General features: G+C 39.6%; 2 protein-coding genes and 2 pseudogenes across 7 annotated transcripts in view; 1 reads left to right on the forward strand and 3 right to left on the reverse strand.

The window, feature by feature from the left end:
- Positions 1-7,846, reverse strand: part of ERMAP (erythroblast membrane associated protein (Scianna blood group)) — a 21,422-nt gene extending 13,576 nt beyond the window's left edge. The window contains exon 1 of the mRNA XM_029229575.1: positions 7,786-7,846. Coding sequence (XP_029085408.1) covers positions 7,786-7,846 — 61 coding nt within the window. The remainder of the gene's footprint in view (positions 1-7,785) is intronic.
- On the reverse strand, positions 648-1,641 carry LOC114898876 (annotated as a pseudogene).
- Positions 2,406-2,992, reverse strand: LOC114899125 (annotated as a pseudogene).
- A 9,933-nt stretch (positions 7,847-17,779) lies between the features above and the next one.
- Positions 17,780-24,363, forward strand: SVBP (small vasohibin binding protein). 6 transcript variants are annotated; one of them, XR_003794649.1, is made up of 4 exons: positions 17,780-17,820; positions 18,487-18,661; positions 23,295-23,805; positions 24,141-24,363. XR_003794649.1 is itself a non-coding variant. In XM_029230957.1 (3 exons), the coding sequence occupies exons 2-3, from the start codon at positions 18,548-18,550 to the stop codon at positions 23,379-23,381; spliced, it is 201 nt and encodes a 66-aa protein (XP_029086790.1). In that variant the 5' UTR covers positions 18,018-18,193; positions 18,487-18,547; the 3' UTR covers positions 23,382-23,718. The 6 variants fall into 6 exon arrangements, 1 of the variants encoding a protein (XP_029086790.1); XR_003794651.1 differs by having other exon boundaries at positions 17,793-17,820; positions 18,512-18,661; XR_003794650.1 differs by lacking the exon at positions 17,780-17,820 and adding an exon at positions 18,007-18,226 and having other exon boundaries at positions 18,512-18,661.
- The last annotated feature ends 2,573 nt before the right edge of the window (positions 24,364-26,936 follow it).

The raw sequence follows: 26,936 nt of genomic DNA on the forward strand, positions 1-26,936 counted from the left end.
GTGTGTGTGTGTGTGTGTGTGTGTGTGTGTGTGTGTGTGTGTGTGTGGTCATCTGTTCTGACCACTGAAATATGCAATGAAAGGCTACATTTAGAAGCTTAGAAAACCTGTGGTTCAGTACATAGAAGTTTCAACTTCAAAAGAATAGGAATGTTATAATTACTATAGGAAATTATAATGTCTGAAATATCATAAACATCATTTGCAACTACTTTTTAATCACAACGATTTCACATCAGAAAGGTACATATTTTTGTTCACTAAAACTAATGAGGCAATTTGGCAACAAGAGACAGATTCTTTCTTTCTCACCCTCCTTTCAAAATTACACAGTGTAGAGCTACAGATATACTTAAGCTGCAATAATAATACCAAAAAAGGGAACAGGCGTTTGCTTTTCAAAATCACTGAAGTACATAAAATGTCAGCAGACAACAATACTATTCCATGACATCTACTTAAAATTTTATGTTCATCTCCCACTCTTCTCATCATAACGTTCACATTTTAATTATGTATTCATTTTGATTATTTGCATGTGAAAACACCAACTAATCTATTATTTCAACATTAAGGCTATTTCTTTTGAAGACAAGATAATTTTGGAGACTCCTTTTTCAGGATTCTTAAGGCAAAATGTTTAAGGTTCATGGCTGCTGCTTTGCCTGAGCTTCTGCTTGCTTTGAACCAGGTCAGGCTGTTAAACCTAAAAAAGGCAAACACTGCATTATTTTCTCTGGCTTCAAAGAAGACATCTTAGTCCCCATGGTACTGACTTTCACTGAAAATCTCAGGTGGCAGGGGGTACCCTTTGGCTGGTCGACTTTTCAGGAACATTTTCTCTCATCCACTTCCAGTTGTCTTCACTGGCTGCAATATTTTTTTCTTCAAATCCTATTTTGTTAGCTTCTAAGAAATCAAGCGCATCTTGCTGTTTCTTCTTAATCACCGTGGAGCCAGAAGAAGGTGCAATGTACATACGGATCACTATCCTGGGAGCAACGGTTGTAGCTGAGTCCTGCAAATGGCTGAAGAGCCTATTTTTTGCATATGATTTTTAATTTTAGTTTGTTAATATAGTAAATGACATTGGTTGATTTTTTTGAATATTATACCAACCTTGCATTCTAGGGGTAAACTCCAGTCAGTCATGAGGAAGTGTCCTTTTTATATATCTTTGGATAAAATTTTTTTAAATTTTAAGAATTTTTGCCTCTATGTCCATGAGGGATATGGGTACTTCTTTTGTAATATCCTTTTCTAACTTTGGTAATTAGGGTAATGCTGGTCACAAAGAATGAAATAAGAAGTATTCCCTCCTCTTCAATTTTCTGGAAGAGTTTGTACAGCATTAATATTATTTCTTCCTCAAATGTTTGATGGAAATCATCAGGAAAGCACCTGGGCCTGGAGTTTTCTTTATGAGAAGGTTTGTAAATACACATTCAATTTCTTTAATAAGTATAGGGTAATTCAGGTTATCTATTTCTTCTTGAGTGATTTTTGGTAGTTTGAGTTCTTTCAAGGAATTTGTTTAATTAACTGGCATAAGTATGTTCATAATATTTCCTTATTATTCTTCTACTATATATAGAATCTGTAGTAATGTCACCTCTCTCCTTCTTGATAATGGTAATTCATGTCTCTTTTTTCTTGATCAGTCTGACTAGAGGTTTATCAATTTTATTGATCTCAAAGAACCAGCTTTTGGTTTCATTGATTTTCTCTAATGTTTTTCTGTTTCCTATTGTATTTGTTTTTGCTCAGATCTTTATTACTTCCTTTCTTCTGCTTACTTTGGGTTTAATTTGTTCTTTTCGTTGTTGCTTAGGTTGTTGATTTGTGGTCTTCTTTCCTAATACTGTCATTTAGTACAATACAGATGACTTTATTTGTTCTCTTTTCTAATATAGTCATTAGTTGCTTCGTCATAAATTTCTCCGTAGGTATTACGTTAGTGACATCTGGAAATTTTGATATGTAGTGGTTTTCATTTTCATTACATTCAAAATGTGTTCTAATTTCCCTTTAAATTTCTTCTTTGACCTATGGATTATTTAGAAATGTGTTATCTAGTTTCCAAATATTTGAAAATTTTCAAGATTACTTTCCGTTATTGATTTCTTTTTTGTTCTCAGTTCAAGTTTAATAGAAACTACAAAAGATCAAAAGTGATACCCTACTACTCTACACATCAGTTGGCCTGCCTCAAAATACAGCTCAGACCATTCCCCCCAGAGGAAGAAAGGGTGGCCTCCCCAACACCTGCAGGAAAGGCCTGTCCTGCCCCCACACCACGTCTGGGCTGAGTGTAAGGTCTTGTATTTTAAGCATGACAATAGTACAAAAGAGGTTTTGTTTCTCATGGCCACCTACTGCAGCCTGGCCCTAAAATGGCCCAGTGCTCACTTCTGCTTAGAGAAATATTCTTTGCTCTTCTGGATATCAGGCTTAATGGTATCACAGCCAGGCTTCCAGCCACCTGGGCACACTTCCCCATGTTTGTCAGTTAACTGGAAGGCCTGAACTAGTCTCAGTGTCTCATCCACAGAGTGGCAGACAGGAAGGTCATTTATGGTGATCTGTCAAAGGATACCTTTATCATCAATAGTAAAAAGGCCCCCGAATGAGATGCCTTTGTCGGCCTTTAATACCCCATAGTTCTGAGCAATGTTGCCCTGGGGGTCTGATATCAAGGCAATGTTCATGGGTCCCAGTTCTCCTTGTTTCTTGGGTGTGTTGATCCATGCCAGATAACAGAAGTGAAAAGCCACAGAAGCACCCATCACTTGGCAGTTGAGTTTCTTAAATCCATCTGCCCTATCACCTTTATGGGGCACACAAAGGTGAAATCAAGAGGGTAAAAGAATAACCCAACACATTTTCCTTTGTAGTCAGATAGGCTGATATCTTTTAACTGACCATCTGGCATAATAGATGTTGCTTTGAACTGGGGGGCAAGGTGCCCAATTTTGGCATGTCCTGAAAACATATTGCTATCAGCAGTTCTCAGACAGAAACCACCAGGACCAGTCAGGAAGAAGACAGGCCTCTGTTATTGATTTCTAATTTAATTCTGCTGTGACCAGAAAACATACTTTGTATGACTTGAATCCTTTTAAATTTATTGACTTGCTTTGTGTGCTAGCATATGGTCTATTTTGGTAAATGTTTCATGTGTATTTTGCTGTTGTTGGGTAGAGTGTGACTAATGTGATATGAGATCTTAGCTTTTTTATTAAAGGTGTGAATTTCCTTCCTCATAATTTCATCCGAGAAGAGCAGAGAGTAAGCTAGTGGCAACATTCCCAAAAATCTAAGGCTAAATAAAACCAAAAGGTAAAGAAAGGCTTACATCCCTAGTGAATTGAGGACTGGAGTCAGATGGCTTGGTTTTAGTCTTGGCTTGGTCTCTACTATCTGTGTGACTTTGTAACTTGGAGCAAGTCACTTAAACTCTTAGGTCCTGGTTTTCCATCTTTAAATTGAGAGATTCATTTACATTTGCTGAGTTCATTGTAAATTGGGAAACAACAAGAAGTAAGGAAATGTATTTGCCTTTTGATCCAGTGAGAAATAGTCTGGAAATCTACTCTAAGGAGAGAATCTGAAATACAAAAGTTTACATGATGTCAGTAGTATTTGTATAATAGTGAGAAACTGGACCATCTATAGGTACATAGATAAGGCAATGACTAAATTATGGTTCATCAAACCTATGTTTCAAATGAAAGCTAATGATGTGTTAAAAGCAAAATACAAAATAATACATTTACAATGATTATAACTACATTAAAGAGTGTGTAGGAAAGGAACTAAAAGTAAGTCCTATAAAATATGAATGGTTGTTAATAATTAAGGTGGTTGGAAACATGGGCAATTTTTTCTCATCTCTATTTCCTAACTTACTGATAAAGTGTAATATATTGATGAACAAATGTGCAACATGTAACTAAATTTAGCAAAAATGAAATTTATTTAATTAAAGAATTTTGACAAGTTGAAGCTTTAAATTCCTTTCCAGCTCCAATATGCTATAATTCTGCTTCATGAAAAGGAAAAATACCATTTCAAGAGTGTTTGTCTAACTTTCAGTTCTCCACTAGAAATAACCTAATTTGGAAACTTGATGCTTCAGATTACAAAATTACTGAGTTAAGAGGAGGATTAGTCAGATTCTATTTCTGAGAGTGCCTTCCATGGGCAGAGCAACAGTGAAGGAGAACCATGGTATTCACTGGAAGTTTCCAAGCCAGGCGGGGAGAAGAAACCAAAGAACAGGAGAGGAAACTAAAAGATGGTAGAGGGGAAACAGGGTAGAAGAAAAACACTGAAAAAATAAAAGGGTGAACAGATGGTGAGTGAGAGTGTTCCATCATCAGCAGTCTAGATGTCACCTTTGCTGTAAGTCACCTGTAGGACACTAGGTCCCAAAATTGTTATATATAAATATATATTTTTTCGTTGCTATATATAAGATTTTGATTTTTTCTTGTATCCATCCTACTTCAAGGAACTAAAAGCCCTCTCTTCTCATTACCTCCCCTAGTCTTTTTTTTTTTAATTTTTATTGGAGTATAGTTGATTTACAATGTTGTGTTAATTTCAGGTGTACAGCAAAATGATTCCGTTATACACATACATATATATATCCACTCTCTTTTAGATTCTTTTCCCATATAGGCCAATACAGAGTATTGAGTAGAGTTCCCTGTGCTATACAGTAGGCCCTTATTAGTTATCTATTTTATATACAGTAGTGTGTATATGTTAATCTCAAACTCCTAATTTATCTCACCCCACCCCCTCTCTATCCCCTTTGGTGACCATAAGTTTGCTTTCTGTGTCTGTATTTCTGTTTTGTAAATAAGTTCATTTGTATCACTTCTTAGATTCTACATGTAAGTGATACCATATGATATTTGTCTTCTCTGTCTGACTTACTTAGTATGATAATCTCTAGGTCCATCCATGTTGCTGCAAATGGCATTATTTTGTTCTTTTTATGGCTGAGTAATATTCCATTGTATGTACGTACCACATCTTCTTTATCCATTCCTGTGTCGATGGATGTTTAGGTTGCTTCCATGTCTTGGCTATTGGAAATAGTGCTGCAATGAACATTGGGATGCATGTGTCTTTTTGAATTAGGGTTTTCTCCAGACATATGCCCAATAGTGGGATTGCTGGGTCATATGGTAGTTCTATTTTTAGTTTTTTAAGGAACCTCCATACTGTTCTCCATAGTGGCTGTATCGATTTACATTCCTACCAAGAGTATATGAGAGTTCCCTTTTCTCCACACCCTCTCCAGCATTTATTGTTTGTAGATATCTTGATGATGGCCATTCTGACCGGTGTGAGCTGATACTTCACTGTAATTTTGATTGGCATTTCTCTAATAATTAGTGATGTTGAGCATATTTTCATGTGCTTTTTGGCCATCTGAACTGCCCTAGTCTTTGGCTTCAAATTCCCTCAGGCTCTGGAGCCCCTCTCGTTGCCCTCTGGGATGGACACTCCCTGCCCTGAGCACCCACGGTCAGCCAGCTCCAAGTCACCTTCAGCATAGCCCTATGGCATTTCAGTTGTTTTAAAATTTTTATCAAGTAAAATTTATTGCTTTTTTTTATCCTAGCTATTATAGAAAATCTGGAAATTACAAGAAAAAAAGGACAAAAATGTTTGAAATCACCTGTAATTCCTCCACCTGAAGACAATATGGTTTTTCAAATATTTTTTCTGTGTATGTATATAACTTTTTTTTAAAGTAGGACTATACTGTATATATATTTTTTAATACCCAACATTTTCACCAAGAACTATATTATGTAGTTTTCCCATGCCATCAAATAGTCTTTTAATGATTGCAGTGTTCCATCATGAATATGCAAGAATTTTAAAAATAATTCCATATTGTAGAATATTCAGGTTTTTTCCCAATGCATTGCTATTATAAGCTTTATCACTACAATTGATAGTGGATTGAGGGCCAAGTTATAAGGCTTAGTTCTAGACTTGGCTTGGTTCCTAATTGTATGACTTTGTAACTTTAAGGAAGTCACTTAAACTCTTAGGCCTTGAGTTTCCCATCTTTAAAATGGTGAGACTTTTAATTTGCATTGCCAAATCGCCCTCCAGAGAGGTCATATCAATTTACCAAAGTGTATGAAATTGTTTGTTTCTCCACAACCTTGCCACCACTGGGTTTTTTTTTTTTAACATCTTTGTCATTTTATTTATTTATTTATTTATTTATGGCTGCGTTGGGTCTTCATTGCTGCACACGGGCTTTCTCTAGTTGCGGGGAGCGGGGACTACTCTTCGTTACGGTGCACTGGCTTCTCATTGTACCGGCTTCTCTTGTCGCGGAGCATGGGCTCTAGGCAGGGGGGCTTCAGTAGTTGTGGCTCGCAGGCTCTAGAGTGCAGGCTCAGTAGTTGTGGCGCACGGGCTTAGTTGCTCCGCAGCATGTGGGATCTTCCCAGACCAGGGCTTGAACCCATGTCCCCTACATTGGCAGGCGTATTCTTAACCACTGTGCCACCAGTGAAGTCCCTTTGTCATTTTAATGAGTAACAAAACTGGGTTTTTTTTTTACATCTTCATTATTTTAATGAGTAACAATATCTCTCTAAAAATAATTAATTGTGTTTCATCTTAATTTGTATTTCTTTGATTATTCCTTTGTCATTTGGACTTTGTCAATTACCTGTCTATACTTTGTCCATTTTTCTATTTGAGCATTCGTCTCTTTAATGTTTTGTAAAATTCTTCATATAGTAACAAATTTTTTTTCTACTACATATGTTGGAAATATTTTTCCCCACAGGAAGCCATTTACATTTAAATTTGAAACAGTTTAATTTCAAAAACTTCTAAAGCAGAAAAAAACATGCAGTGAGGACTTCCCTGGTGGCACAGTGGTTAAGAATCCACCTGCCTGGCAGAAATAGAGACACAGATGTAGAGAACAAATGTATAGACACCAAGGGGGGAAAGTGGCGGTGGGGGGGAGATTGGGATTGACATGTATACACTAATATGTATAAAATGTGTAACTAATAAGAACCTGCTGTATAAATAAATAAATAAAATTAAAATTTTTTTTTAAAAAGCAGGAAAAAAAAGAATCCACCTGCCAATGCAGGGGACACAGTTTCAATCCCTGGTCTGGGAAGATCCCACATGCCGCAGAGCAACTAAGCCTGTGCACCGCAACTACTGAGCCCACATGCCACAACTACTGAAGCCCGCGCACCTAGAGCCCATGCTCTGCCACTAAGAGAAGCTCCCACTCATCTCAACTAGAGAAAGCCTGCACGCAGCAACGAAGACTCAATGCAACCAAAAATTAATTAATTAAAAAAAAAAGTGTTTCTTTCTAAAAAAAAAGACATGCAATGGAAGTTCCCTTGATAACTCCAAGCAGCTTAAGAAGACCCAGCAAATCTACAGCTGTTCTGTCTGAAAGCACACGGCCAGGACCTGGCTAAGAGTAAGGGCTAAATAAGTGACAGCTGTCATACTTAATGATGACGATAATATCTAAAGGAGTCTTTTGACAAAACCCATCCAGTCCCCTTGCCACTTGTCCTTTTTTGCGCTCCTCATTTCCTGTCGCTCCATTTCATCCTCTAAAATGTTCTTGTGAGTATGAAGAAAGGGGATAGTTTCTCCAACAGACCTGAGGATCCTGAGAAAACCAAAGGACTAAAAAGAATGATGAGAGGGGAGAGGGAGGAGGACTCACCACTTTGGAATTAGGGGCCCTTTGTCCCTCACCGGCTGAGCTGGAGTCTCCAAGCTGGGAACATCCCTCTGCCCGTTCAGGGATATGAGGCATCAGGCAGGAACATCAGGAAGGACTCCGGAGGTGGGCCCAAGAAAAGTTCATCTTTTATTCTAATGCCTGAAGCCCTCAGCCAGGGGCTCCATCTGCCCGACAGACTCCCTTCCAGCTGTTCCTATACACCAACAAGCCACGCCCTGCCTGTCTGACCCGATAAAGGAACAGAGCAAAGAGGAAGCTCCCTAAAAGCAGGGAAGCCTCCCAGTGCTGCCGGGCTAAGGGACTTCGCCTCAGCTCCTTCTCCCATCCAAGCCAACTGCACAGTGATTGCTTTTGATACATTATGATCCTATCACACCCTTTCTTAAAAGCTTGCTCCTCTTTACTTTCCAAATCAGAGTAAAACTGAAGATTGGTTTCAAAGACACCCACCAATTAGCCACCTTCTTTAACTCACTACCTTTATCTCCAACTGCACCCTGACATGTGCTTTCTGATAAACAAACTTGCTGACTGTCCCCCAATATGTGATAAACCCTTTCCCGCCTATCTTGCTTTCAGAATATCCATAATTTTATATGCATAATATCCATAAGTGTTTCCTTAACCATGCATTATATACTTTTATGTATTTTTGAACTTTATAAAGATGGAGCACGTTGTACATAATTCCCTGTGATTTCCTTTTTTTACTCAACATTAGTTTCTGAGCCTAGCTGACACCTATGGTAGCTCACACCATGTCCCCGCAGCCCACTCAATTTTGGGGTAGCTGAGACTTGAAGGCAAGCTGCTAGCATGCCACCTCGCAGGCCACAGCAGCTCTTCGCTTATCTGACTGGGGCTCTTTACAAAGCTTGAGAAGGCTGTTCAGCCTGTGTGTAACCCAGGAGTTCAGGAAAGTTATTGCCCCAGGGGATCGATCAATGGGGCTTGGGGCAGGGGGTGGGGGGGTGGAAGTAAGTGGAAAATGGTCCAGTCCCCACATCTTCAGAGGGACAATTCTGAGCTGTATTCCACACAATTCCTCAGGGAGTTCTCTGCGGGAATGAGCACGGTGGTCCACTGTCATAAGTAGCTCAATAATGCACATCTTATTGGTTTGTCTTCTTTTTCTTCTTTTTTTAAAATAAATTTATTTATTTATTTAATTTATTTTATTTAGTTTTTGACAGCGTTGGGTCTTCGTTGCTGTGCGCAGGCTTTCTCTAGTTGCGGCGAGTGGGGGCTACTCTTTGTTGCCGTTCTTGGGCTTCTCATTGCGGTGGCTTCTCTTGTTGCAGAGCACGGGCTCTAGGTGCACGGGCTTCAGTAGTTGTGGCACGAGGGCTCAGTAGTTGTGGCGCACGGGCTTAGTTGCTCTGCGGCATGTGGGATCTTCCCAGACCAGGGCTCGAACCCGTGTCCCCTGCATTGGCAGGGAGATTCTTAACCACTGTGCCACCAGGGAAGTCCCTTTCATCATTTTCTTCTCACTCGCTACTCCTGATTCCTGGGATCACCTCCTAAATAAACTCTTGCTCTGAAGAATTTGTCTCACACCCTGCTTTGGGTGGAGTACAAATTAAGACACTGAAATCTGTCCATATTGATTGATAGAACTCTGGGACGTTCATCCAACACTGTGAGGTAGATCATCCTATGAATATACCAAAAATTTGTCCATTCTCCCCTTGATAAAAGTGAGGGTTGTTTCTGGGCTTTTGCTTTTACAAACAGTACTGCTATGAACATTCTTTTTTTTTTTTTTTTAATTTATTTGGTTGCACCGGGCCTTAGTTGCAGCAGGCGGTCTCCTTAGTTGTGGCATGCAAACTCTTAGTTGCAACATGCATGTGGGATCTAGTTCCCCGACCAGGGATTGAAACCCTGCATTGGCATCGCGGAGTCTTATCCACTGCGCCACCAGGGAAGTCTCCATGGACTTCATTCTTATCTGAAAGTATAACCAACAGACAAACTATTGTTATTCAGACTTGGGTATTTGGCAGGTGTTTTCTCTAAAATGAACAAGGGGCACCTGTCGCTTGAAGGAAAACAACTGACAGTATTTGTTGCCAAAGTGATTTGATATTTTGGTTGGAAATTAGCAGTTTTATCTGCTACTGTGAGTTTGATAGTTTCCCAGTAAAGGAAGATTTTTCTGATGAGATTGGTAGTGACATTAGTGAATGCGAGTTTTTTATGTTATACAATGAAATGTGTCAACATTTGAAATATCTGCACAGTGAACCAATAAATTCTAAATGACTAATACATGTCTTGACAACTATGCATAAGTAAAAGAGCCACCAATATGCAAGACAATCTGGTGGATTTTACTGGAACAGAGTGTAAAAAGTTCATTGGTGTATTATATATTTGAAAGTTGCTAAAAGAGTAGATCTTAAATGTTCTCAGCACAAAAAAGAAATGGTAATTATGTGACGTGATGGTGGTGGTAGCTACCTTTATTATGGTAATCAGTTTGCAATCTATAAGTGTATCAAATCAATGGATTGTATACCTCAAACTTACACAGTGTTATATGTCAATTATATCTCAAAAAGATGGGCAGGGAAAGAAAGGAAAAGTTCACTGGTATGGTTTTAGATTCCATGCTGCATTAACCTTTAAGCAACTACCACTTGTTAAGTTTCTTCTTGCATCAAAAAAAAACTATCCATAATTATCTGAGATGATTGAAATGCTCCTTTTCCAGGGAAGCCTCCTACACTCTTGGGGGAATGTAAGATGGTGCAGCCACTATGGAAAGCTGTATGGAGGGTCCTTAAAAAACTAAAAATAGAGTTGCCATATGATCCAGCAATCCCACTCCTGGGCATATACCCAGAGAAAACTATAATTTGAAAAGATACATGCACTTTAGTGTTCATAGCAGCACTATTTACAATAGCCAAGACATGGAAGCAACATAAATGTCCATCAGCAGATGAATGGATAAAGAAGATGTGGTACATATATACAATGGAATATTACTCAGAAATAAAAAAGAATGAAATAATGCTATTTGCAGCAACATGGATGGACATACTAGACAACATGGATTGTAATACTGAGTGAAGTAAGTCAGACAGAGAAATATCATATGATATTGCTTATATGCAGAAACTAAAAAAAAATTATACAAATGAACGTATTTACAAAACAGAAACGGACTCACAGACTTAGAGAATGAACTTATGGTTACCACAGGGGGGAGGGTAGAGAGAAGGGATAGTTAGGGAGCTTGGGATTGACATGTACAAGCTGCTATATTTAAAAAAGATAACCAGGGACTTCCCTGGTGGCGCAGTGGTTAAGAATCCGCCTGCCAACACAGGGGACATGGGTTCGATCTCTGGTCTGGGAAGATCCCACATGCCGCAGAGCAACTAAGCCCCTGCGCCACAACTACTGAGCCTGTGCTCTAGAGCCCCCGACCCACAACTACTGAGCCTGCATGCCCGCGCACCTAGAGCCCATGCTCCACAACAATAGAAGCCACGCGATGAGAAGCCCACGCACTGCAGCAAAGAGTAACCGCCGCTTGCCACAACTAGAGAAAGCCCACGTGCAGCAACAAAGACCCCACGCAGCCAAAAATGAATTACATTAATTAATTAATTATTTTTTTAGAAAAAGTTTTCCTTACACCCTTGATTGTTGGTAAATTGTCTTGTACAATGTCCTGCATTCTGGATTTGGCCAGTTGCGTTCTTGTGGTAACATTTAATTTATTTCTCTATCCCTCAGATTTCTGAAACTGGAAAGCTACAGGTTTGATTAGATTCAGGTCCACTTCTGAGCTGTGTGACCTGGATGAGAGCCTTAACCTTTCTGTGTCCCAGTTTCCTTACTAGTAAATTTATTTTTCTGGTTGCGCCATGTGGCATGTGGGATCTTAGTTCCCCGACCAGGCGTGGAACCCGTGCCCCCTGCAATGGAAACTCAGAGCCCTAACCACTGGACCACCAAGGAATTCTCCTTACTAGTAAATTTTTTTTACACTTTTCTTGATTTTTTCAGGAAAATTGACTTTTTAGAATTTTATCATAGTCTCATACACCAGAACAATAAATAAACCACTTTTTTTAAAGGTTATATTCCATTTATGGTTATTATTAAGTATAGGCTCTATTCCCTGTGCTGTACAATATATCCTGTAGCTTATTTATTTTATACACAGCAGTTTCTACCTTTTTGGTAAATTGAGGATATGAATGGTAACTCACTCATTGGGTGTAAGGATTAAATTAGTTAAAACATGTAAAATACTTAGAACTGTGCTTTACACCCAATAAATGGTAGCTAGTATTATTATCTGAAGAAAGTCTCTAACTTGAAAGCTAGAGACCAAAATAAACAACAAGAGACCATCTAAGAAGTGGAAGAAAATGGCAGAAAACTACAACTGATACCCTCAGAAACATGAAATAAGAGAAGATCCTGACCACAACACAAAAGCAAGAGGCTACCAAAAGGAAAGTCAGGGAACCAGGAAAAACACTTGGAAATTAAAATTTTATAGCAGAAATGAACAAATTCAACAGAAAAACTACAGGATAAATTTCAGAAAAATCTCTCATACAGACTTCCCTGGTGGTCCAGCGGTTAAGTCTCCACACTCACAGTGCAGGGGGCCCGGGTTCGATCCCTAGTTAGGGAACTAGATCCCGCACGCCACAACTAAGAGCTTGCATGCCGCAACTAAAATATCCCGCATGCCGCAACTAAGACCCGGCAGAGCCAAGTAAATAAATAAATACATACATACATAAAAATGTAACTACTAAAAAATCTCTTATAAAGTTAGAATAAACAAAACCAAGTGATGGAAAATGAAAGAAAAATGATGAAAAAAACAAGGGAATCTAACAGAGAGAAAATTTCCCAGAATTGAAGACTGTATGTTTCCTGATTGAAAGGGACCCCTGAGTACCTAGAGCAATGAATGAAAAAGCCTTACATTATTATTACTTAACATGATGAAGGTTTGAAACATCAAGGATAAAGGAAAAATATATGTCCTAAAAGCTTCCAGAAACAAGTGAACAAGCAAAAATTACGTAAGAAGTAAAGGAAATCAGAATAAATCAGACTTCTCAAAAGTCTAGCCACATGAGAAGCTAGATAACAGTGGATCAATGCCTTTAAAATTCTGAGGGAAAATGATTTCCAACCTGGAACTCTGTACCCGGCCAAACTGTCAATCAAGTGTGAGAGCAAAATAAAGCCATCTTTAGACAAGCAGGGATTCAAAAATGTACGTCCTATGAACTTATTCTGGGGAAATTACTGGGGAATGAGCTCCTCCAAAATGAGAGAATAAGCCTCAAATAGGAATATCCAGGAGACAGGGGATTTGGCACAGGAGAGGAGATGCAAGTCCCCAGAATGTGGTTATGGGAAGTCTCAGGACAACAGTTGGATAGCAAAGCCAAGACAACAGCTTGGAGCGAGAGGAGGATAGGCCTAAGGAAGAATGTCTCTAAGGGAAAAAAAAAAGTTGAAAAGTATCGGATTCATGAGACCAGATAGAAAGACGTTTTATAGTCCTGATGGAGAGTTTATGGAATGATTAACAGTAGATGCATAGATAATTACACAAATGAAAAAAGTAGGCAATTTTTAACTCCAGGAAAAAAAGAGTTGTAGAGTTGTTTAGAGTTGTTTAATAAAGTGAATGTAATCTTAGTACAGTATACACTGTAAAAATATTCTTTTTTACTCTTAGGAATAGTTATATTCATGTAAACACTGACTCAATCAACCAGGGAATTTTGTAGACTGTCCAAGAGTCTGTTGATGGTCGAGAGAGAGAGAAAGAGAGATCATAAACTCATGGAGGAAGAACAGAGAGGGGCCTTTCACTCCCTCCTGGCTCCAGCCTTCACCTTCCTGATGAAGAATCCCAAACCAGTATCTACACACCTGTGATTTTCTGCAGCCCTATACTTACTGGACAACTCTTCTTGCTTATTGCCACGTGTAAGTGTAAACTAGCACTCTCTGTCTCTGTCTCTCTGTCTCTCTCTGTCTCTCTCTCTCTCTCTCTCTCACACACACACACACACCCACACACACACTCACACACTCACACACCTCTGACTTATCCTCTTCCTCATCCTTTCCCAAGCCAACTCATCATACCTTCACTTTTATCAGTGGCTCCACTCTTTTTCCAATCTTCCAGTTTGGCTTTTCCACTACTTAATACCCTATATCCAGTCTGTTTCTGGTGGCTTTGTAAAGCCTTCCAAAGTCCCTGCCCTGTCTCCAGCTGTAATCTAATCCAGAGCTTATATGAACTTTATAAAGTGTAAAATGTGACAAAAATGTAAAAGAAAGTATAAATCTTGCTAAAGTTTAAATGTTCATTGTAGAAATTTTGGAAAATATAGAAAAGCACAAAGAAGATAAAAATAATCTCCATTCTTAAGTTCAATTTGTAATTTGGTGTGTTTCCATCCAGCCTCTTTTTCATGTGTATATAATAATCTTTTCTGAAACAATAAAACAAATATTGTGACTATGTTGTATATGCCTCTGTAACTTTTTCATTTACTAAACTAAAAACATTTTATTACATAAAAAATTCTCTGTGTCATTTTAATGGCTGCATAGAATCCCATTATAGCTATCCTATAATTTATTTAATTGACCCCATTTATAAATATTTTCATTGTTTTGGTTTTTTACTCTTAGGAATAGCACCGTCTCTGATTATTTAGTTAGGATAACTTAAAAGTGTAGTTGCTGAGTCAAAGTTGTGCTTATTTTTTTTTCAATGTGGTTAAAAAAAAACCCCACATAACATAAAATTTACCATCTTAAGCTTTAAACAAATTTTTTAATGGAAGTATAATTGATGTACATTACATGTTATATGTGTAAAATATAGTGATTCACAATTTATAAAGATTATATTCCATTTATAGTTACTACAAAATATTGACTATATTCCCTGTGTTGTACAATACATCCTTGTAGCTTATTTATAGTTTGTACCTCTTAATCCCTTACCCCTATCTTGCCCCTCCCCACTTCCCTCTCTCCACTGGTTACCACTAGTTTGTTCTCTAATTTGTGAGTCTGTTCCTTTTTTGTTATAGTCACTACACTAGTTTTTTTATTTGTTAGATTCCACATATAAGTGATATTATACAGTATTTGTCTTTCTCTGTCTGACTTATTTCTCTTAGTATAATACCCTCCAAGTCCATCCATATTGCTGCAAATGGCAAAATTTCATTCCTTTTTATGGCTGAGTAATATTTCATTGTGTGTGTGTGTGTGTGTGTATATATATATATAAATAATGACACTATGAACATTGGGGTGCATGTATCTTTTCAAATTAGAGTTTTCGTTTTCTTCGGATATATACCCAGGTGTGGAATTGCTGGGTCATATGGTAGTTCTATTTTCAGTTTTTTGAGAAAACTCCATACTGTTTTCCACAGTGGCTGCACCAATTTACACTTCCACCAACAGTGTACAAGCGTTCCCTTTTCTCCACATCCTCACCAACATTTTTTATTTGTGTCTTTTTGATGATAGCCATTCTGACAGGTGTGAGACGATATCTCATTGTGGTTTTAATTTGCATTTCTCTGATGATTAATGATGTTGAGCATCTTTTCATGTGCCTGTTGGCCATCTGTATGTCTTCTTTGGAAGAATGTCTATTTAGGTCTTCTGCCCATTTTTTTGACTGCGTTGTTTGGTTTTTTGATATTGAGTGTATGAACTGTTTATATATTTTGGATATTAACACTTTATTGAACATATCATTTGAAAATATTTTCTCCCATTCAGTTGATGGTTTCCTTTGCTATGCAAAAGCTTTTAAGTTTAATTATTTTCCATTTGTTTGTTGTTGCTTTTATTCCCTTTGCTTTAGGAGACAGATCCAAAAAAATAGTGCTACAATTTATGTCAAAGATGTTATGCCTATGTTTTCTTCCAGGAGTTTTATTGTTTCTGGTCTTACACTTAGGTCTTTAATCCATTTTGAGTTTATTTTTTTATATGGCATTGGAGAATATTCTAATTTCATTGTTTTACATGAAGCTGTCCAGTTGTCCCAGCACCACTTATTGAAGACACTGTCTTTTCTCCATTGTGTATTCTTGCCTCCTTTGTTGTAGATTAATTGACCATAAGTGCATGGGTTTATTTCTGGGCTCTGTATACGCTTCCATTGATCTATGTGTCTGTTTTTGTGCCAGTACTATACTGTTTTGATTACTGCAGCTTTGTCGTATAGTCTGAAGTCAGGGAGCATGATTCCTCCAGCTCTGTTCTCCTTTCTTAACATTGTTTTAGCTATTTGGGCTCTTTTTTGTTTCCATACAAATATTAAAATTATTTGTTCTAGTTCTGTGAAAAATGCCCTTAGTATTGTGATAGGGATTGCACTGAATCTGTGGATTGCCTTTGGTAGTACAGCCATTTTAACAATATTAATTCTTCCAATCCATGAACAACACAGTACATCTTTCCAACGGTTTGTGTCTTATTTCTTTCATCAGTGTCTTATAGTTTTCCAGTACAGGTCTTTTACCTCCTTAGGTAGGTTTACCATCTTAATTATTTTTAAGTGTGCAGTACAGTGGTATCAACTATATGCATATTGTTGTGCAGCTGATCTATAGGACTTTTTCATTTTGCAAAACTGAAACTCTATATCTATTGAACAATTCCCTTTTCCCCTCCCCCCAGCCCCTGGCAATCACCATTCTACTAAGAGTTTGACCATTTTAGATATCTCATAGAAATGGAATAATGCAGTATTTGTCTTTTTGTGGGGTCGTGTTCATTTTCAAGGCTTTTGAAATGCAGTGTTAAACTGGCTTCCCAAAAGGTTGTGATAATTTACCCTTTGACTGAAAATATGAGTGTCCATCTGGGCTACACTTTCACTGTTGCTTAGAATCCATCCTTTGTTTCAATTCTTGCCCAATCCTTAGAGGAACAAAAGGAGTGGGCTTGAACACGTTTTCTTTTGGATAGGCCATTGTCCTATCCTAAATCCTAGCTGAAATACTTGCTAGGGCACTTACTGGCTGTGTGACCTTGGACAAGTCACAAAACCTCTGTGCCTCTGTTTCCTTATTTGTAAAATGGGAACAATTATAGTATATTATTATATATTCACACTATTATACATACTTATTATGAGGAATACATGAGTTAATAAATGTGAAGCTCTATGAACAGTGCCTGTAATATAAGTCCAGAAGAGAGGTAGTTATTATTGTCGTTGTTATTATTAGACTGTACAAGATTTCTGCTGTTAAAGTACTTATCTACCATTTTGTCCAATCCTTGATAATCTAATAAATGAAAAATGATAGCCAGCTATTTCAATTTGTAAAATTATTGTAAATAGTTATAAAATTTTAAAATTATCGATTATCAGTGAACTTGAACATTTCTCTTTGTTTATATTGGCTATTTATACTTCCATCACGATTTCCCTTTTCACAGCACTGTGGTAAACAGGAGCTCACTTACTTCCTAACAAGCTTCTGAATCAAGAAGGCAGCAATCGGGCAATTGGGATTGACATGTATACACGGATGTTTATAAAATTGATGACTAATAAGAACCTGCTGTATTAAAAAAAAAAGTGATCAAATGTATTCTATTGGAAAGAAGAAAAAACAGACCATGTTTACTGTCCAAATTACATAATAATAAAAAAAAAAGGCAGCAATCATCATCCCTACTTTCCGAATTGAAAACTGAGGCTCAGAGGGTTACAATTCTAGTCCCAGGTTTCAGATCTCACCTTTCAAAGCCTAGCGTCTGTCCCAGAAAGTATTCCCGGGAAAAGCTTTTGTTACTGGTACCCACCCGCCCCTGCCCCATCTCCAGCTCCAGCTCCAGCTCCAGCACCAGCACCGATGCGAGGCGTCCAGACACGCTCTCTACGCACGCGCGGGCCTCCCTGTGGGCGGGGCCTCGACGCGCCGGCCCGCCCTCCGCCTCCCGGCCCCGCCCAATCCGAGGCGCGGCAGGCTCGTACTGCAGGCTGGGAGGTAGGGGAAGGCGGGGGTTCCCGCTTGGGCCCTTGTCCGAGTCCCGAGACCCGGGAGGGAAGGCCGCGACTCCCGAGCGCCGCCCGTCTCCAGCCGCCGTTTTGCACCGGGAGTGGGCGGCGGCGGGAGGGGAGCTCTCCTGGGGCCGGGCTTGGGCCCGGGCGGGGCGGTGGAGGAGGGCGGGCCCCTCGGGCCGAGCGGGCCGTAACCTTCTGGGAGGGCAGAGGTGGGAAAGCCCTGGTCCGGAGGCTGGAGGCCGCGCGAGCCTTGGCCTCCCCGCCAGCCCGCTTCGAGACTTCGGCCGGTCGGTCCCTTTGGGCCGCGGTGTCCTCGTAATTCTGGCGGTCCCACGCTGGATGCAGCGCGCTACAGTGTAGGAAACCGTTCACAGGGCTCTTCGCATTTGGTGCGCACACGGCAGCTCGTGGGAGGGGGCCAGGGGATGGACTGTTGTCCCATTGTGCAGACGGAGAAAACTAAAGCTCAGAGTGGGGAGGAGATTTGCCTAGAGACACCCAGCGAGGTGGTGGCAGTGGGACTCAGGTTTTACTCCTCCAATGCAGCGCCCTTTTCCCCGGGCCCCTCTGCCTCCCCTGCCAAAGGAAGGGGCTGAGGTAGGGCATTAGTGAATGGAAGTTCGTTCGTTCGTTCTTTTTTTGTTTTTAGATCCGCCTTCTTCTGTACCATCCAGGTCAGAGCTGACTAAGAAGTATATAGAAGCCAAGTCATGGATCCACCTGCACGTAAAGAAAAAACCAAAGTTAAAGAGGCTGTCAGCAGAGTTGAGAAGGCCAAGCAGAAATCAGCCCAGCAGGAGCTGAAGCAAAGACAGAGAGCAGAGGTGAGAGTAAGGAGGGCCTGTATACCTGTAGTCTGCTGGAGATGATGCCGGTATAGAGAGATAGAGCTGTGACGGGGAGCCCTACCTGCCTCCAGCCAATCCAGCCAAAACAGGTGTTATCCCAGGTTTCCAGAGGAGATCACTGAGGTTCCAGAGTCACATGCCAAGTGTCAGAACCCCGACCGGTACCAGATGACTCCTGGCGCAGAGCTTTTGTGGTAGGACCTGAGGGAAGGAAGAAAGGAAAAAGAGAAGGGACATGTAAGGGAGGGGTCCTGTAAGGCAGTGAGAGAGAGCAAGTGTCACACACCCTAGTACAGATGTCCTGGATTTGGCCTGGAGAGTTGCTCCTCCTAATTGGGAAGTAGAGGCCCAAGCTCTACACCCAACACTGTGTTCCTTTGTTCAGTCTGCACTTAAAAATCAACCTGTTTACATGAATATTTTATTTTAGCATTTAATATCAGGAAAAAGCTTCCCGCAGTCTTCCCTCTTTCTATTTCTTTTGCTTGTTTCTTTTCTTTTTTTTTTTTTAGAAATTTAAAAATACAGAAAAGCAGAATATTATAACAAACACCTGGGTACTCAGCACCCCAGATTGGTAGTGTTTAACATTTTGTCATATTTGCCTGGAGTCTTTTTTAAATAAGATAAGTAAAAATTACATAAAAATTTGAAGTCCCCTTTCTCCATTTACTTTTCCCCTCCTTGTGGGCAACCACTATTTTTTTTTATACTTTTACACTCAAATATTTGTAGATATTTTTGAACAATATAAAATGTTCTTTTGTGTTTTAAAAGCTTACATTAAACTGATTCCACGTGTTTTATTTTGCATTTTGTTTATGTTTTTTAGAACTATTCATGTTAATGTAAGAATCTAGTTTATTCCTCATCACTGCTAATAGTAGTCTAGTTTATGGATCCACATTAGTATATTTACCCCGTCCTCCGGTAACGGATGTTTAAATAATTCATAGGGTTGTTTTTGCTGTTACAACCAATGCTGTAGTGAAAAACTTTTAGATGTCTCCTTGGGCACCTGTGCTGGAATTCCTGAAGGGCATATATAACTAGAAGTAGAATTATTGGGTACATTTTCAAGTTTACTAGACGTTGCCAAATTGTTTTCAGAGAGATGTACAAGTTTGCACCTGCATTAGCAGTGTGAGAGAATTCTCATTCTTCACTTCTTTTCCAATGCTTAATAGTGTCAGACTTTAAATTTTTGTTAATCTGATCCATTCACTCACAATATTGAACTGCTACTACATGCCAGGCACTGTTGTAGGAACAGAGGAGTCCCTGCCTTTGTGGAGCGTGCATTCAGCGGGGGAGGCCGACATAAACATAATAAGTAAACTTAATAGTGTGTTTGAAATTAATCCATAAACTGAAATCTGCCTTTGGATTAAGGCAGACTCTTTGAGAGCTGTGGACCTGGGTTCTAACAGATTGTGCCCCTCTTTCCTTCACCTCCCCCATCTTCACCTGGACACAGGCCCCCAGACGGTTTTACTGCTCAGCGCTTTGGTGAAAGTTGGAGGGCCGCTGTAAGAAACAGCCCTAGGAAACTGTCCTTTGTGCACACTGCAGCGGTAATGTTGAGGACATTGTTCATGTGTTTACTGACACCCTGCCGGTGAGGTTCCACAGGTTACACTTACTTGTCTGACTTCAAACCCCAACTCCTCCATAAATTCCAGTTCTTCCCAGGTCACCTTGGACAAGATACTTAACCTCTCTGAACCTCAGCTCTTCAGTTCCTTTTTGGTAAAATGAGGATGATAACATCAATTACACAAGATTGTTGTAAGGAATAGAAATGTTGTATGTAAAGCACGTAGGACGGTGCCTGTGGCCCAGAGAAAGCGCTCAGAAATGGCAGCGACTGGTTGTTATCAGGAGTCACTGTTTTCATTGTGCGGACTTGAAGGTGAATTGTGCTCATTTGCCAAGATGTCATACCGGACTTGCACTGTCGATGCAGCTGGCCCTTGTTGAGCTCCTCAGATGTGCCAGGCACATGCATCACCACATGTAATCCTCACACCAGGGTATATTATTGTTGCTCCCACTCTGACCTTTGTAAATCCTTCCTGGAATAAGGAAGGGGGATACAACATACATGACCTTGTGAGGTAGAAAGTATTATCCTCATTTCAAGTGAAGTGTTGGGACCAGAATTCCTAGGTAGTAAGGGATTGAGGGGCAGGACTGCCATCCAAACAGGTCTCTGGACTTTCTCCCCTGCTCCCTGCTTTGCCCCACAGTTGCCTTGCTGTTTTGTCTGTGTTGCCTGGAATGCAGTTTCCTAAGATAGGAATGTGACAAGAGCCCTTGTGGGGAGGCGGAGACACAGTTTCCCTTCAGTTCTGTATAGATGCCACATTCCAGAAAGTGAGATGAGAAGGAGAGATGAGAGGGGTGAATGGGAACAGAGGCCCATTTGGCACCTGAAGCAGCATTTGGTACTGTTGGTGATCCTGTCCTTGAAAGTCTCATTCCTTGGCTTGGACCCTTGACCCATTTTGAGTCTCTTCTTTCTCTGCTTAATGAATTACTTAATATATTCTTAATACATAATACTTAATATATTAAGTATATTCGTACTTAATACATTCTTAATTATATAATACATATAAATAATATATATATAATGTGTTTGTGCACTTAAAGAAGATGAATAAAACAAACACCCAACTACAGAAATAGAACATGACCAGTAACTTAGAAGCTCTTCAGGCCTCACTCTGGCCATGTCCCCAGCCTTCCCACTAGCAGTACCCTCGGTCCTTAATTTCATGCTAATCACTCCCTTGCTGTTCTGTATTAATTTACTATTTCTGTGCATACCCCTAAATAATATTTTATAGCATAACACTATACTGTCTAGTTTTGCATGTTTCTGAACTTTATATATGTTACCTTATTCTGTGACTGGTTCTCTTCACTCAGCATCTTTTTTTTTTCTTTAACCATGTAGATTTATTTATTTATTTGTTTGTTTTATGGTAAAACATACATAAAACTTGACCATTTTAACTATCAGTATTATGCTTTTTGAGAATCATTTGTGTTGTTGTTTGAGACTGCTTTCATCACTGTGGAATTCCGTTTTACTTAAAGATTATAGATTTTTTTTTCTTTTAATGTATTTTTGGCTGCGTTGGGTCTTCGTTGCTGTGCGTGGGCTTTCTCTAGTTGTGGCGAGTGGGGGCTGCTCTTCGTTGCTGTGCGCGGGCTTCTCACTGCAGTGGCTTCTCTTGTTGCGGAGCACAGGCTCTAGGTGCGCGGGCTTCAGTAGTTGTGGCACATGGGCTCAGTAGTTGTGGCTCGTGGGTTCTAGAGCACAGGCTCAGTAGTTGTGGTGCACTGGCTTAGTTGCTCCACGGAATGTGGGATCTTCCCTGACCAGGGCTCAAACCCATGTCCCCTGCATTGGCAGGTGGATTCTTAACCACTACGCCACCAGGGAAGTCCCAAGATTATAGAATCTTATCAAAATTTTTTAAAATTGGGAAAAAAAAAGATTGTAGGATTATTCATGCTTTCTATTTAGTCAGTTTTGATCATTTAAGTTTTCAAACTTACTGACACAGAGTTCATAAGTTTTGTTTTAATCTCCATTGTGTCAGTAATTATGGCTTCTTTTAAATTCTAATAATGTTTGTGCCTTCTCCCTTCTTATCTCGACCTGTCTTGTCAGAGGTTTGCAGGGTTTTCTTTAGTATTTTCAAAGAACCATCTTGCAGTTTTGGTGATCCTCTCTATTGTACATTCGGTTGCTTTTTCATTCATTTCTGCTCTTATTTTGTATTTTCTATTTGTCTCACTTCTCAGGGTTTTTTCCCTTCTTTTTGATTACTCAAGTTTTATCCCCTACACGCAAACACGGTCCTTCTTTTTTTTCTTCTATACAAATGTGGAAGCTTTATGTTGTTTCTCTTCCCTTGGTGGATTAATTGATTACTGCAAGGTGAGCAATAAGGTAGACACCCTGCTTTTCACCTTAGAATGTCTCTCACAGTTTTCTTTCCACCCCACTGCCTGCCCTGGGTCATGTTCCTACTATCTCCTCCCGCACTATTATAATAGGTGTCTCCTAATGCCTATAATCTCTCCTCCCCAACTCCATCTCTCACATGGTCTCCAGTTTTCTTTCTCAAAGCACACATATAATCAAGTTGCTTCCCTGCACACTTCTCTCTCCAGAGTCAGCCCGATAAAGTCCAGATTCCTTGGCATGGCATTTAAGGCCCTAACATACTTTTCTTGCTTTCTCCAGCTCCCCAAACCCCATTCCATGATATCTTCCATATTAGCATACTTGAAGTTTCTAGAACTAATGCTGTACTTTTGCATTATATTTATTTAATCATAATATCCACTCCCCCATCACCTATGTCCTTTCCCCAGTCTCTACCTGTTCAAATCCTACCGATCCTTTAAAGGCCTGATCAGTCACCTGCCTCACTGCTTCTTATCCGATTCCCCAGTGGAGTTACTGTCTACCTCTCCTGCCCCTGCATTACCAATGCAGTTCTGGCATTTTCAAATGACACAGCCTCTTGTGTCTGAAGATACACTAAGCATTTGCCTCCATTGCTAACATGTCTTTTCTCCCGTTCAGATCTATGCCCTCAACAGAGTCATGACAGAACTGGAGCAGCAGCAGTTTGATGAGTTCTGTAAACAGATGCAGCCTCCTGGAGAGTGAGCTACCCCTGCATTCACACTCGATGGGACCCTGGAGGCTTTGTCTGTGTTTTGTTTGTGTGTTACCAGTCTTAAGCTGAGATGGCCCATTTGGAGCCTTATACAACTGGACAAGAAGACGTTTGTGTTACTCCTGAAACGATAAATCGGAACTTCCTATATCTAACTTACTTCACTAGTTCCTCCGATCTGAATTGGCCCATTGCTTGCTGAAGAGACTTGTTCTGTTCTTCCAAGACAATAGATTCTTTTTTTTTAACTTTTTCTATTTTTTGAAAAAAAATCAGTGTTTCTTGTGAAACTGTAAATCTCCAAAACTACAAATAAAATACTAATAAGATGTTTGTTTGCTCATGCTTTAGGGTCAGGGCGCCTAGCCGTAGAAGGTGGAATCCAGAAGAACATACTAGGCAGGCAAAGTTGAGGTGAGCAGAGGGGACCCTTTCTCCTTCGGGAGGAGAGCGGAGAGGAGAGGAGAGAGAGAACATGGCTGCTTCCAGATTTCATTCTTCCTGGGCCTAAAGCTCTGCAGACCCTACAGACCCTAAGGTTTTAGCCACATGGGTATAAATATGTGGCCTCTGCTCCCAGATGAGCCACAACTCAGGTTAGAGGCTTGAAGCTAGGATTCCTGTCACCCTATGAATGTGGACAGCTAGTGGCAGGCTTGTACCAGCAGGGGGAGGGGAGTGAGGCGCTTTTGGTTTCTCATTTTAGTTTTTGGTTTTTCATTTTTCATTTTCATCTTTCACCTTATCAGGCCTAGAAGCAGAACACATATGGAAATGAGGCAGATCGCTCAGCGAGGGCACAAGAGCCAACACTGCCACCTCCATTACTCTCCACACTGGAAATGCCTGTATTTTCCCTAGTGGTGCTGGGAATATCTCCAGCAATTCCCATCTCCTTTGTCTCCCTGCTGCTCTGAAGTCACTGAGAATTTTGTTCCCATTGTTGTGTTTGTTTTAGGAATAAACGGCAGAGTTAAGGAGCTTGCTATCCCTGTGGAGAATGTGTTTTGAGAGCCTAAGTTATAGTCAAGGATTACCTCTACATAGATTATCCCCATAAGTAGTAATTAGGTTCTATAGGATCCTACTGAATTTGGGTTGAATGCAGATTTTTCAGTTTTGTGTTTTGGAGAAATGGGGGTTTGGAGTAAGCTGTCATAAACCTAAGGAAATGATGTATTAGTATGCTAGAAAGAGCAGTTTTTGGAGTCAGATGACTTGGGGTCAAGTGCCATCTTTACTGCATTGGATAAGTTATTGACCTCTCCAAGCCTCACTCTTCTCCCATCTGTGTAATGGAATAATATTTTCTTCTTCTCAAGATCATTCATTGAGAAATAAGTAAGATAATGTATTTAATAACTACTCAGTAAATATTACTTCCCAACTACCTTACTTCATGGGATATGTTTCAAATTTCAAATAACCAATTAATATATGAGCATTCGTTGGAAAGATTCTGATCCTTAGTTGGGAACTGCTTGTATTAACATGTTGCAGCCCTGGATATAGTTCATCCTAGAGAAGTTTTCTAGTATTGCAAACTGTAGGTGGTTGTAAAATCAGTTGAATAAATTGTGACCAGCTTTTCTTTTGAATGAAATAATAGAACAGATTGTAAAATATCACATGTGGTAAGGATATTGTTTCATGAAGCTTTTGTTTCAGCTTTCAGTTTTTCACCATTGAGTATAATGTTAGCTGTGGGTTTGTCATATATGCACTTTAATATGTCAAGGTACATTCCTTCCATACCCACTTTATTGAGAGTTCTTATCATAAATGGGTGTTGAATCTTGTCACATGCTTTTTCTGCATCTATTAAGATGATCATATGGTTTTCATACTTCATTTTGTTAATGTGGTGTAGCACATTGATTGCTTTGTGGTTGTTGAACCATCCTGCCATCCCTGGGATAAATCCCACTTGATCATGGTGTATGATCCTTAATGTATTGTTGTATTTGGTTTGCCAATATTTTGTTGAGGATTTTTGCATCTATGTTCAGTAGTGATACTGCTCTGTAATTTTCTTTTTTTGTGTTTTCTTCATCTGGTTTTGGTATTAGGGTGATGTGGGCCTTGTAAAATAGTTAGGAAGCGCTCCCTCCTTTTCAACTATTTTTTGGAATAGTTTGAGAAGGACAGGTATTAATTCTTCTTTGAATGTTTTGTAGAATTCACCTGTGAAGCCATCTGGCCCTGGAATTTTGTTTTAGGGGAGGTTTTTGATTACTGTTTCAATCTCTGCACCAGTGATCGATCTATTCAGATTTTCTGTTTCTTCATGATTCACTCTTGGAAGACTATATGATTCTAAGAATTTATCCATTCTTTCTAGGTTGTCCAATTTGTTGATGTATAGCTGATCATGATATTCTCTTTTGATCCTTTGTACTTCTGTGGTATCTGTTGTTATTGCTCCTCTTTCATTTCTGAGTTTATTTATCATTACCTTCTCTCTTTTTTTCTTAGTGAGTCTAGCTAATGGTTTGTCAGTTTTGTTTATCTTTCAGAGAACCAGCTCTTAGTTTCATTGACCTTTTCTATTGTCTTTTCAGTCTCTATTTCATTTATTTCTGCTCTGATCTTTAATATTTCCTTTCTTCAGCAAACTTTGGGCTTCATTTGTTCATTTGTTCTTCTTTTTCTAGTTTCTTCAGGTGTAAGGTTAGAGTGTTTGAGATTTTTCTTGTTTCTTGAGGTAGACCTGTATTACTATAAACTTCCCTCTTAGTACCACTTTTGGTGCATCTCATAGTTTTTTTTTGTTTTTTTTCTTTTTTTTTTGCGCTATGTGGGCCTCTCACTGTTACGGCCTCTCCCGTTGCGGAGCACAGGCTCCAGACACACAGGCCCAGCAGCCATGGCTCACGGGCCCAGCCGCTCCGCGGCATGTGGGATCCTCCCAGACCGGGTCACGAACCCGTGTCCCCTGCATCGGCAGGCGGACTCTCAACCACTGCGCCACCAGGGAAGCCCCCATCTCATAGGTTTTGGCATGTCAAAATTTCACTTTCATTTGTCTTCAGATAATTTTTATTTTTCCTTTGATTTCTTTGTTGACCCAATAGTTGTTCAGTAGCAGGTTGTTCAGTCTCCACATATTTGTGATTTTTTTTCCCACCTTTCTTCTTGTAGTTGATTTCTAGTTTCATACCGTTGTTATCAGAAAAGATGCTTGAGAAGTATGTTTTCTAAGTCTTGGCCTTCCCACTTGTTCCTAAGATCTGTTATATGTTAGAATATTTTATTTTATTTAGTTAATTTTATAACAAGTTCTATTTTAGTTCTATTTTTTATTTTGATTCCTGACTAAGGACGTAAAGACATTGAATGGTTAGCATTAGCATCCTGAGACCCCAGAGCCAGAGTAGAAGTGTAGCCTTACTTTCATATAGGTAGAAGGAAGCACATGTCCCTCTGTTACGTCAAGAGGCTCTTAGCTGGCCTACAGCTATCCTCATATTGCTATAACCTAAACATTGTTTTGAGGCAATGTAGTATGATTATTATTGTTATAAACAAAGTACAATTTATACAAT

Source organism: Monodon monoceros, unplaced genomic scaffold (assembly GCF_005190385.1).
Source record: "Monodon monoceros isolate NGI ecotype Baffin Bay Population unplaced genomic scaffold, NGI_Narwhal_1 Super_Scaffold_18, whole genome shotgun sequence".
Taxonomy (NCBI): domain Eukaryota; kingdom Metazoa; phylum Chordata; class Mammalia; order Artiodactyla; family Monodontidae; genus Monodon; species Monodon monoceros.

Bases quoted from the DNA above. Each gene is read 5' to 3' on its own strand.
- SVBP (XM_029230957.1), top strand. From the start codon at position 18,548: ATGGATCCACCTGCACGTAAAGAAAAAACCAAAGTTAAAGAGGCTGTC. The intron at 18,662-23,294 runs GTGAGAGTAAGG...TCTCCCGTTCAG, and splicing joins AGCAAAGACAGAGAGCAGAG to ATCTATGCCCTCAACAGAGT.